Genomic DNA, 13,396 nt, shown 5'->3' with positions numbered 1-13,396 from the left:
GAAGCTCGGCCAAACACCCAGAAAGGGTATGCACGCCAATTATATATATAATTAGGACTATATTAATTTCATCGTCAAAGCGAAGCGGGAAAAGTCGAGAACGTTTTGCTTCACCTAATAAGCAACAAAAAAATTGTCAATAATTTTACAAAAATGTGTAGTAGAATTTAATGGGGAATCTTTTTGTAGTAGATTTTAACCCTCTAACTCTTACTTAAATGGTCACTTTTGACCCGTTCTTGAAACGTCTCGTTTTCGCGCCTTTTATATTTAACAAATTCACTATTTACTATAGAATTCTGAAACAAGAGGTGAAAAACTGTTATTGCACTGATTGTTTAAAAATTTAAAAAGAAAAATTAAAAAAATAAAATTTATTAAAAAAAATTGCTCCTGAAGAAGTCACCTGCATATAAATCAGAAACCGTCTACAAGCAAGCAGTCGCGCTCCAACGCATGATTTCACACACATGAATACCAACGCATAATATATGCATGTGCTCGTGTACCTGTATAAGTCAAACCTTTTATACACCGCTGATCAGTTTGAATGAATCATCAACATCAACCTCGCATCGCTACCAACCAACAGCCACCAATTAGCCAAACAATTAACCACACATTCACACATTTGCTTACCAAAAAAATAAAAAACTCTGCTATGCATGTGTAGGTGTGTAATCAAGCGACAAAACACGCAACAACTAATTTTATTAAATATTTATTTGGAAGTCAGGTGCGAGTAAACAAATCATAAAAGCTGTTTTCTATTCCATTTTTGTAAAGAAAAAATACAAATAAAAATTCAAGAAAAATTACAAAAAAAAATTATCAAAACAAAAATAAAAAGCAAAATAAACAAAAAATTACAAAACAAAAAAATCTTAGCACCAGCAGTGAAACCAATTAAATTGACAAATCAAATACGAAAGTGCCCTAATTTCAAGTTAAATATTTTGTTAAAAATATCAACGAACAGCATCACAAGAAAACCCTCACTATGACTATCGCGTCAGGTTCTACAGCCATGGCCCTACGCTTTGCATCACTGCTGCTGCCTACTACGCTGGTCGTCGCCAAGGCAGCTTCTAGTGCCAAAGCCGCTGCAGCGCACGATTGTCAGGGCAAGATTTGCAAACCCATTGAGGAGTACTGCTCGGTTTTTCTCGAAGGTTGTGATCAGTGTGAGCGTATTTGTGATCCAGAATCGCACAATTTTCAACCGGATTTGTGCGCGAGAGAATGTGCCGGTAAGTGAGTTATCGATCAGGCTGACCAAATTGAAAGGTAACGGAAATCCAAAATGCCTAGATATTGGAGTAATTCGAAAAAAAAAACATTGGGACATAGGTGTTTTTATATACCTTGAATTATCTTGAATTAAAGTGAATGTCGCCGTTTAGTAAAGCACTTTGTAAATTGTAGAGGGTTATATCGGAAAAGTTCAAGAAACAAAAGTTTCACATTAATAAAACTTTCAAATTTGTAGCTTCATTGAATAATTATTTAATTGACTATTTGTTTTTATACCAGTTCAACGAAGTATTAGTGGTTTTTTTCTTTGCTAACCCAGCCAAGTCCCTCTTCACTAGGTATTTATTCATTTAATGCAAAGAGGTTTTAACTAAAAAAAATTGTAATATGACACTCTTGACCGATATATCTATTTATGGACGCAGCTTAGCTAGTTTTTCAGTTAAGTACACCGTAAGTAAATAAAAAATCTTGCATTATTATATGGTCTATCACCCTCTCTGATGCATTGGTGCTTCACGGCAGTAGTTAGGCCGATATTGCTGTATGGGGCTGCGACAAGAAAACTGACATACTTAATGCCACTGGAAAGGATTCAACGACTCGCTGCTCTGTGCATAACAGGAGCGATGAAAACCACTCCAACGGCGTCGCTGGAAATGATACTCAGCATGCCACCTATTGACCTCATGGCGGAAAACCTGGCAGCGAAATCCGCGAGGAGGCTAGTGGCTGCTGGGGTATTCACCTGCAGAACCTTCGGACACAGCTCAATAGGAAAGTGGAGCTCAAGTTGCACACACTACTTGACTCCGTACTTTAATTGGGAGAGAAGATTTCGCTCTACAATTGAAGAGGAGGGATGGCACAAAGGCACGGAGCCTGGCCATAGAACTTTTCACATCTATACAGACGGCTCTAAAACTTTAGACGGAGTGGGAGCGGGTATTTACTGCTCAAAACTAGGTATAAGGCAGCCTATCAAGCTGCCAGACCACAGCAGTATTTTTCAAGCGGAAGTTTTTGCTGTGGGGAAAGCCGCGGAGCTAGCCTACTCTAGAACAAGAAAGAACTCAACAATTAATATATACGTGGACAGTCAAGCAGCAATAAAAGCAAAAATCTCATATTGTATTAAGTCCAAAAATGTTCGACGGAGCAGGGAGGCCATAGAAAGGCTAGCAGATCTATCATAGGTTTGCTTACAGGTAATAATCTATTGGCTGCACATGCGTACAAGATAGGGATTGCTAACACGGACAAATGCAGGAAATGCAGCGAGGAGGTTAAGGAAACTTTAGAACACCTTCTGAGCGTTTGTCCGGTACGGCATTATTAAAAACGCTTCTAAAATGCCGGGAGCCCCATTGTTTCAGAGTCTGGAGGACGTCGCAAAAGCGGATCTCCCAGCTGTGCTTAAATTCGCCAAAAGTCCTCACATCCATCCTACATGATGTCTACTTTCGGTATTCATAGAGGTCGGTCCATCTGGTATCGCTGGGGATCAAAAGGTCTATGCGTGGCTTATTGCCTACTAGGCTAACCTAACCTGACCTAGAGAAAATGCGCAACATCTTCAGCGGAAAAATTATCAAAAATCAACGCGAATTTTGAGGCGGTTTAAGCTTTCACTTTGTTATACTAAAATTTAATGGATTCTAAAACTGCGTACCCAATTTTTTTTAATTCTGATAGAACATTTTGAAATTTTAATGGAACGTTTTCCAATTTTAATACATCTTTGTGCAAGGAAAGTTTTGAAACTATTAAAATTAAAAAAAAAAATAATTAAAATTAAAATATATTGGGTATGGGAATAAGTTTCCGCCCTCGCTGCTAATACTATTTTTGTATTCACTCAAGTAAAATGCTGGTGGTTTGAAGGGATATATGTAAAGTCTCGATGCAGTAGTGGATATTCTTTTGAAGCGTAAAGATCATTTTTTATCCAACCAAAAAAATTTCTACGTTCGTTCCGAAAAAACAGCATTTGCGGGAAGTCATGCTTCATTATTACCTTTTAAAGAAAAGTGCAGCTGAAATGTGTCGTTTATTGATTGATATTTACGCTAATTATGCTCCATTAAATACAACTTTCCATTAAATACAACTTTAAAGAGTGGGTTCGACGCTTCCAAAGTGGCAATTTCGATATGAGTGATAAAGATCGCGAGGCGATACCGAAAAATTTCGACTGCAACAATTATTGGATGAAGACGCATGTCGAACCCTTGATGATATGTCTTAAGAGTTTGATGTTGACAGATCAACCGTCGGTAGCAGTAGTAGAAAGCAGGCAACTGGGTGACACACCAATTGAATGAAAGGTATATCGAGAGACGTTTGGTGACGTTTGAGATCCTCCTTGAACGGCAGAAAAGTAAAGGTTTTCTGCATCGCATCGTCACTGGCGATGAAAAATGGATCTATTATGATAACCCCAAGCGTCGAAAAAGTTGGAGCCTGCCAGGTGAACCAGGTCCATCGGCAGCGAAAAAAAAAAATTCATGCTTGAAAGGTTATGTCGTGTATCTGGCGGGATTAGAAAGGTGTCATCTATTATGAACTCCTTAAACCGTCTGAAACCATCATTGGCATTATCGACTGCAGTTCATGCGTTTGAATCGAGCTCTCAAAGAAAAGCGGGCGGAATGGGATGGTAGACATGATAAACTAATTTGGTGCATGACAACGCCAGACCACACGTTGCTAAATCGGTCCTGAAATATTTAGAGGGGCTGACATTGCAACTTCCTGTCCCTTTTCCAATATGGTCGAATGAAAACATGCCTGCCGATTGGAGTTTAAGTGCGCCAGTTATAGCGGGATTAGTCTTCTAAATATCGCTAAAAGTTTCCAGAGAGCGTATTGTGTGAAAGGCTGAAGCCCACCGTCAATCAACTGATTGGACCTTATCAGTATGGCTTTAGACCTGGAAAGTCTACCATCGACCAAATATTTACAATTCGCCAAATCTTGGAAAAGACCCATCTGTTCGTCGATTTCAAAGTTGCATTCGACAGTGCGGAAAGCAGTTTCCTTTATGCTGCGATGTCTGAATTTGGTATCCCCGCAAAACTAATACGGCTATGCAAGATGACGTTGCTCAATACGAGCAGCGTCGTCAGAATTGGGAAGGACCTCTCCGAGAATTTTGATACCAAACGAGGTTTCAGACAGGGTGACTCGCTGTCGTGTGACTTCTTTAACCTGATGTTGGAGAGCCGCAGAACTTAATCCCTCAGGGACAATATTTTATAAGAGCATACAATTGTTGGCGTAGGCCGATGATGTTGACATCATCAACCTTAACAACCGCGGTGTTAGTTCTGCCTTCTCCAAACTGGATAAAGAGGCAAAGCGAATGGATCTGGTGGAGAACGAGGACAAAACGAAGTACCTCCTGTCTTCAAACAAACAGTCGGCGCACTTGCGTATCAGCACCCTCGTCACACTGTTGTCAGTCATGATTTTGAGGTTGTAAAAGACTTTGGGAACCAGCATTAACGCCGATAACAATGGCAGTCTGGAAATCCAACGTAGAATCTCTCTTGCCAACAAGTGCTACTTTGGACTAAGTAGGCAATTGAGCAGTAAAGTCCTCTCTCGACGAACAAAACTAACACTCTACAAGACTCTCATCATGCCCGTCCTAACGTATGGCGCAGAAGCGTGGACGATGACGATCAATGCAGTCAGACCTTATTGGAGAGCCTGCCAGGTGTTCACTTCTTACGAGAGCATCGCAAACTGGCTCAATGAATGAATCAAGTCAAAAGAGCTCGAATTTTTCGTCAGAGGAATCCGTATGCTGCCTGAAGGATGGAGTACAGTGGTAGCTTCCAATGGCACATACTTCACATAATATCAGGTAAGGGGTCGCTAAATTTGAAGGGCCGATGTTGAATGTGAACCACACCTAAACGTCAAGTTTTTTCTGCATTTCATTTGACATTTTTTAATTTTAGACTAATTCAATTTGAACCATGGAAAGATACACAATCAAGCAACGCGTTAAAGTGGTGGCAGAAAATGGCAACAGTGAATGACCAATTTTCGAAGAAAATCATCTTCAGTGATGAGGCACATTTTCACTATAGTGGATTCGTCAATAAGCAGAATTGCCGCATTTGGGCAAATGATAATCCAAGAGTGATTTCCGAAAAACCAATGCTCCTGTAAAGAGTGACTGTTTGGTGCGGTTTATGGGCCGGGTGCATAATTTTTTCCAAAATGAGGCCGGTCAGGCAGTTACTGTGAATAGTGTTCGCTAACGTGAGATGATAACGAACTTTTTATGGCCCGAATTGGAAGATATGGATGTGGACGATATGTGGTTTCAACAGGACGGTGCCATTTGTCACACAGCTAACGAAACAATTGCTCTTTTGCGCGAAAAATTTGATGGCCGAATAATCTCACGTCGCGGTGATGTCAATTGGCCGCCAAGATCATGTGATTTGACACCGTTGGACTTCTTTCTTTGGGGTTATTTGAAAGAAAAGGCGTACGACGATAAGCCAGTAATAATTCAAGAGCTGAAGGATGAGATAATTCGGCACATTAACGGCATAGAACCTCAATTATGCCTCAGCGTCATCGAAAATTTGGACCATCGAATGGAGGTGTGCCCCCGACGCCATTTGGTCGATATTTTGTTCCATACGTAATTGAGCCATACCAATATTATCATAGTAAAGAGCAATGACAATAATTTCCTAAAAAAATTGTATTTTCAAATCAAAATCAACACCGGCCCTTGAAACGTAACCACCCTTTATTAGTTAATTGTTTAAATAAATCGTAACTTTGGCTAAGAGAGGACGGAAACTTATTCCCTTACTCAATAAATAAGTATAATGGACAATATTTTTCAATATTGTGTGCTTTTATAATAATTTTGGAAGATATATTGGGTGTCTTTTTTAATTCATGAGACCTCTCGATATTAATAACTGTGGTTTGACAGCCGATAAACTGACATTTGACATTTCTATTCCGTTTGGCCAGTCATCATGAATCGTTTAACGCTTCCAAATTGTGAAAATTTACTTTATCTTCGTGAAATGCATGTGGCGCCTCACTTTGTTGGCCTTTGCCCTTCGACTACGTGGACAATTTTACGCAAGGATCTTGGCTTACGTGCCTATGAAATACAGCCCGTGCAAGAATTGAGGTCAAATAATCACCTCTTGCATTGCATTTTTGCTCATTGGGCTCATTTAGAGTTATTGGAAAACTTATGGACAAAGTCCCGGTGGCCATATGCCGGATATCAAAATAATTTCCATGAAATTATTTACCAGATTATAATAAATAAATTCATCTTGACAATATTTCTGTTTTTTATTATAATTTCAAGTTCTCAAGCTCTTAAAAAACACCCCTTATATTGTAATGAAATTAAGTCGATTGTGCTGGAGCTAGCCTGTTTTAAGGTATAGGAATATGACAAAACTTCACAACCCAACCCTGCTATCAGTTGAGTACCTGAAGAATAAATAAATATATGTAAAAACTCCTACAACTATTTATTTAGAAATATAGTTTTCTCCATTTACTAATTGTTTATCAGTTAGTACTACATTTTTGTAGACTTTTTTCCTTCTGAACTTGCAAATTTTTCTATCATCACGTCATTTCCTCTACGTGTAGCAGCTTTGCACATACGCTTTGAAGTTATATTTTTTCTCTATAAGATGTCTCCTTATAATTCAATATCATTCATGCAAGTTAGTAAACAGAATTTGCTTATACTATCGAACAAAGATAAACGGAAATATTAGCATTCAATGTTTCACACACCTCAAACAGCTTCACTATTCATTTTCCAATGGCCTTTCAGTAAAATCATGCAATAGCGGCAATTCTACTTATTTTACTCTCCACAAAACTACAGAAAAAAGTTGCATAAAACACAGCAACTATTTATTTTTTCTACTCACATTTACCTACAAATTTTCGCTGTTAACGGCAGCTCGAATTGCATTACACACCAGGCGGCGATTTGTTTGCATTACTGTTGTGATTTCTTTTTTCAACAAAACGTTTTTATTTGCTTTTCATTTTTTGTTTCTTTTTTTGCTTTTCATTTTTTTTCTTTTATTTTTCTGCTTTTTTATCAAGTCACATTCAATTACTTTGCGCATGAATACGAAAATTAGGAAAATGAGAAGTGCCGCTTGCATTTTTTCGCGTGTTAAATTTAATTAGATTAATAGGAATTTTGAGTACATTATCGGTAATTCAATGCTAATAACCTCCAGGGAGCATTGGAAAATAGTCTTAAATTTAATAACGAAAATATGCAGAAATAAAATGTCTATAATATTTGGCGCAGTGACTTCAGTATAGTGGCTCGATCATTTTGAAGCATCAAAAGCACGAGAATTAGTTTCCAATAGACTGCCTTGTCTATATTTTATATCCCCGCCACACCAATACAGCTCTGTAAAATGGCATTGAGCAATACCAAGGTTCCGTCAGAATTGGAAAGGACCTCTGCGAGCTGTTTGATAGCAAACTAGGCCTCAGACTGGGTGACTTCTTTACCCTGATGATGGAAAAGATTATTTGAGTTACAGAACTCAATCACTTAGGCACCATATTTAATACGAGGGTTGCCTTTTATAGAATATTTCACGCCTTTGCCCGTGTGACGAGCCATAATTTGGTATTTTTATCGAAAACTTTGATATTTTTAGTCAAAACTTGCATATAACATTTTTAGTTAGGAGCTTTATTTTTGTTTTGTTTTCGTAAGTTGAAAATGCATCTCGCCAAAAAAATAGAAAAATAGAAAGGACAAATTTTCATGCGACAATTTATTACGATTTTCCATCGAGATAGGAGAACACTGATCAACTTACTTCGACTTTTGGCGTAGCAGCACGACACTTTGCCACTGTGGAACGCTGGTACAAAGAGGCCCACATGGCGGTCGATCATGAATTTCGTAAAGGCCGTCGAAAAACGGTTGTTGTGCTAGAAACAATGTGCCACAACAATTGATAATGCAAAATTATCTTGTAACATATCACATCTCGTGAGGCGTCCTTGGGTATTAGTGGAAACAGCATATATTCAAAACTGCATGAATATTTGGTTGTCTCGCTAGATAACGCATAATTTGACAATCTCCCAAAAAAGGACTCGTGTCGATTGACGTAAAGAAATGTTAAAGAAATTCAGCTGTGGTGGCGCAAAGCACATCTATGACATCGTAATAGATGACGAATCTTTGATCTATGAATATGCGTCAGAAACAAAGCAGCAATCGGTAGTACGAGTGCACCTCAAAGCCAATGGTCCCCTGTTTTTTTAGGGAAATCTGGTCATGTCGCTACTTTGCCACTAGAGAAACTTAAAATAGGCAATTCTGAGTGATACATAAATATTTATTTGGCAGTAGTTTTCGGAGAATTAGGGAAAACTAACTGAAATCGAATCAAGGTAGTGCGAGCTCTCACGTATCGCCTCACAAAAGACAGTTTTTGAGCACTTAAAAGTTCAAATTAATGGGTCATCCACCTTAGAGCCCTGATTTGGAATGAAATGATTTGTTTCTGTCCTTGAACATCAAAAACGACTGTTAAAACTGAATTTCAGTATTTAACATTTCCAAGTCGCAAGTCACAGCGAGTACGGATCATCGCTGTGGTGAGAAACTGAGCCTAGTTGATGCTAGATCCTCGATTCATATACTTAAATCACCTACTAAAATCGAACCAATACACATCTAAAATTTGTACGTCCTACTTACTGTTAGAATCTAGTGGACCTGTTTCCGGATGGCTTGTAGTTGGATGGAAGCTTTGACGGAGAAGTTCATATTATGGGAGAATCTGCCTATCAAACTCAAGATCAGTCTACCGGGCCCCCGCAATGTGTTCCAAGTGGAAGTAGCTGCAATCAAAGAAGCAACTGATTGACTTCTAACTTGAGTAATAACTGGCAGGCAAGCTAATATTGTCAAAAATACTTGATTAGATGTACAGGGATTAAAAATGAACGGCGAATACCTGACTTTTCCTTCGATCGCATCCGAATTATTTGATATTAGGTTCATCTGGTCACCATTAGGTCATCTGGTTACTTGATCAGAGAGACGTTGCAAAAAACATGCTGAGTGTTTGAGTTATCTAGACAGTGGACATGTGAGGTCCGCAAAGTAAAAGAATTAGGGGTACTTGTGGTCTGTGCCTAGAAAGTTGAGCTTCTTGGCAACTCAGCGGATAACTCTTACTGGGCAAGTGTATGTACAAACTTACAAGTTCACGAAATACTTCTGGTCACATGCGGATCGGATGCATTCGAGGTAGCTTCTAAGGTTAATAAAGCTTCAGCTCTAGAATTTTGAGGGTGATCCTATTTGACTTTGCCCGCGAGGAGTGCATGCTGTGAGACTAGGCATTACTTCGAGTTTTTCTTCGCCAATTGCCTATAGGATGAGGTGGAATCGTAGCGGCACCTTTTCCTTAGATTAGCTTAGTTTCTCCTTAGCTTGTTTTCTAATGAATTTCATCAGTAGCATGAAGCGGTTAACCCAACCCTAATCCAGCCAGCGTCTCGTCGTCAAACAAACTTAAGAAGAAACTGATTTGTTTCTAAGAATATCGTAATAAAAAAATCCGGAAACAGTTCAAACATGAGAACTATACATAGATATCGTTAACTGTGTTTTGACAGTTAAGAATGCAAACTGTGTTGACATTTCTGTTGACTAAAGTATTGCAAGCCATCTTGAATCGTTTAACGCCAGAATAACGCTTCTTGTGCGCGAAGTGTTGAAGGAGACGCTGAAATGTCGACTCATCGCCGCTCTTTGCTTGTTGGTCTTTATCCTAAGACTAGATGGAAAACTTCACGTAAGGAACTTGGTTTGCGTTCCCATAAAATACAGCTCATGCAAGAATTGAAGCCAAATGATCCTCGTTTGTGTCGAATTTTTGGTGACTGGATTCATTTAGATTTATTGGAAAAAGTAGTCAAAAATTGTGCCGATCGAATGGACCATGTAACTCGTAGTCATGGCGGACATATACCGGATATCACTTCAAAAAATAAATGCTATGAAATTTCTACCAAATTATAATAAAGAGCAATCAATCCAATAATAATTCTGTTTTGTATTATCATTTTAAGTTTTCAAGCTCTTAAAAAAACACTTTTTATTTTATATATCTTTAAAAAACGGTCCACAACTATTATTACGCCATTTTAATCTTTTATATTTTTCAAATTTTATTAGTTGCGCAACTAAGTTCTCTGTTTTTTTTTTTTGATGAAAATATAACTTTATTCTGAAAAAATGGTTACAAGTGAATCATTGAAAGTATTGCCCATCGCCGGCAACTACTTTTTCCCATCTTTCTGGTAGATCTCGTATACCGTTGCGGTAAACCTGTTCATCTTTTGAAGCTATCCGCGGATCAAGCCATTTTTTGATGTCTTCATATGAATGGAACTGCTGGTCAGCTAGGCCATGTGCCATCGATCGGAACAGGTGATAATCGGACGGCGCAATATCTGGAGAATATGGTGGGCGGGGTAGGATTTCCCATTTCAGTATTTCAGGTAGGTTTTAACGGGTTTGGCAACGTGAGGCCGAGCATTTCATGCCTCTCTGCGTATTGCGGCCGCTTGTCGCGCAGTGCTCGACTCAATCAATTGAAGTCGACATCAATTGAAGTCGATACCGATTGACAGTTCATAATAAATAACACCAACTTCGTCCTACCAAATACGTAGCATAACCTTAGCAGCGTGTATATTCGGCCGTGGCGATGGCGTAGAAGCATGACCGGGCAGTCGCCATGACTTTCTCTTCTTTGAATTGCTGTAATGAATCCATTTTTCATCACCCGTCACGATGCGATGAAGAAGACCCTTCCTTTTTTCCGCAGTTGTTCACAGGCGAAAAAACGACGTTCAACACCCCTTGGTTTTACCTCATAGGGAACCCAATTCCCCTATTCCTGGATCATTCCCAAAGCATGCAATCGCTTGGAAATGGATTGGCGGGTAACTCCTAACACTGAAGCAAGCTCTTCTTGCGTTTGACACGGACCCTCCTTGAGCAAAGCCTCCAATTCAGCGTCTTCTTCGAAGGTTTTTGGCCTTCCTTCACGTGGACGGTCATCAACATTAAAATCGCCGTCTTTGAAGTGACGGAACCAATCTCGGCACGTTGTTTCACTTAAAGCAGCATCTCCATAAACTTTTAGCTCTCGATGCGCTTCAGCCGTTGCGCCGCCGTTTTTTTTCGAATGAAAGAGGAAAATCAACACTTCGCGCAAATGAGGATTATTCGGCACAAAATCAGACTTTTTCACAAAACCAAAACAAAATCACTAATGTGTCGAAGCAGTTTGTTTACCATATGTCTAAGCTTGGTTTACGACGTTTAGGTTATGTTAGAATCGACTAGCACACACCGCTGGCGGCATCTATTGACAACAGCGGGAACTTAGTTTAGTACTTTTTATAAATTGTAGGTATATTTTCACTACTTTTTTCACTTTCTTGAGAGTTTTACTCCAGAAGACACTCTTCCTCTTCCATTTAGTATAAAGTGTAACTCTTATGCGAAACTTCATCTCATTCGCAGGATTTCGCTAAAAAACAATAAAAGTTGAAATCGTTCACGTTGATAGCCATATTTTACCAATAGGAAATCTCCTCTAGAAAATCGAAGCGTCTGCAAGGTGGCACAAAATTAATCACCCTATCGAAAGACTTTTGTATTTTTTTCCAAATGGCGTAGTAAGGCTGCAAAACCAGACGAGCGCTCCTATTCCAGGTTAAAGTCAAAATAAAGATTTTCATAACCGAAAATAATTTTTTTATTTAGTAGAAAAGTTGCTCATAAACAAATTTTGATTAATTTTGCGCCAGCTTGTAGCATTACAGACGCTATACAAAGCTTTGTAGAGATATTTTCATTGATAAAAATTCTGTGTTTACTATTTTTGTTTTCACATCGTCTCCTCATATAAAAATTAAATGATTAATAAATCAACTAATAATTTCACCCCAGGATACTCGCACTCATCTCCATCCTCTTAAACTCTCTTTCAGACTACAACAAATACGATCCACTCAAAGCCGAATTACACAGCATTCACGAGCAACAAAATACAATACTGATTCTACTGGTCGTACTACTCGCACTCATCGCAATCCGCTACATCTACAAATGCGTGCGCTGGCTACGATGCAAGCGCTTCTGCACGTTGATGCTAAAGAAGCTGCATAAACAGCACGAAGCCGCGGGAGTGGAGGCCAACGGCAAGGATTTAGTAATCGGTGCGACAATACCGAATGTTATGGCAATAAACGGTGATATGGAACGGGCGCCATCTCAGATCTACAGCGTAACAGGTAAGGCGCAAGCAAGAAAGGTTTGGAAATGGAGAGGTGTCAGTTTGACTTACCATATAAATTTTGATTATCTATCTCTTTTCAGGGGCCGAAGGTTCAGTAATGACAATGACTACACCAGTAAGCACACGCTATCCAGCAGAGAACAGTACAACACCAACAACAGTAGCGACAGAATATTCGTATGATAATCAAGCGCTGGCAGTAACGCCTGTATCAGAGAAACCAAATGGTGGCGTTACCCATGCCTTCTGATCACACGCCCTGGAGTTGGCAAGAGGAACGAAGAAAAGCATGTCAGAGGGGGGAAGTTAGAAGTGATGATGTGCGAAAATGTATTTAAAGATTTGTAGTAACTGCAGTAGTAACTGTTAATGATAGAAGTCATAATGGTACTCAATTTAATGAGAATCGCTAAGTGATGTAAATAATAATAGGTTAGGTGGTCATGAAAGTTATATTAACGCTACTGGGCTACTGTATGCACACAGTACTGGGCAAAAAAAAAGCGCTCCATTCTTTTACTCAAGCACGAACATTTCATAATGTTTGATGGGTAAATTCATCAAAAAATTATTGCTAGAATTATTAAAAAATAATAATAATAATAGAACTCGAGTGAAAAATCGCACCAGAGTGTATGAAGAACGCGACTGCTGAAGTTAGAAAACTTATCGTTAATTTTTTTTTTTTTTTAATTTTATTTTGTTTTCGGCCGTCAAATTGGAAATATTTTTGACACTGAGTTGAGCTAAAAGCC

The 13,396-nt window shown here is 38.9% G+C and overlaps 1 protein-coding gene across 1 annotated transcript; it reads left to right on the top strand.

The window, feature by feature from the left end:
- The first annotated feature begins 348 nt into the window (after positions 1 to 348).
- Positions 349 to 12,981, top strand: LOC129249189 (protein grindelwald). Its single transcript, XM_054888855.1, has 3 exons — positions 349 to 1,250; positions 12,334 to 12,636; positions 12,722 to 12,981. The coding sequence occupies exons 1-3, from the start codon at positions 1,001 to 1,003 to the stop codon at positions 12,889 to 12,891; spliced, it is 723 nt and encodes a 240-aa protein (XP_054744830.1). The 5' UTR covers positions 349 to 1,000; the 3' UTR covers positions 12,892 to 12,981.
- The last annotated feature ends 415 nt before the right edge of the window (positions 12,982 to 13,396 follow it).

This window comes from Anastrepha obliqua, chromosome 5, assembly GCF_027943255.1.
Source record: "Anastrepha obliqua isolate idAnaObli1 chromosome 5, idAnaObli1_1.0, whole genome shotgun sequence".
Lineage (NCBI taxonomy): Eukaryota > Metazoa > Arthropoda > Insecta > Diptera > Tephritidae > Anastrepha > Anastrepha obliqua.
The sequence above is the reverse complement of the archived record's forward strand: the minus strand, read 5'-3'. Positions and strand labels throughout refer to the sequence as shown.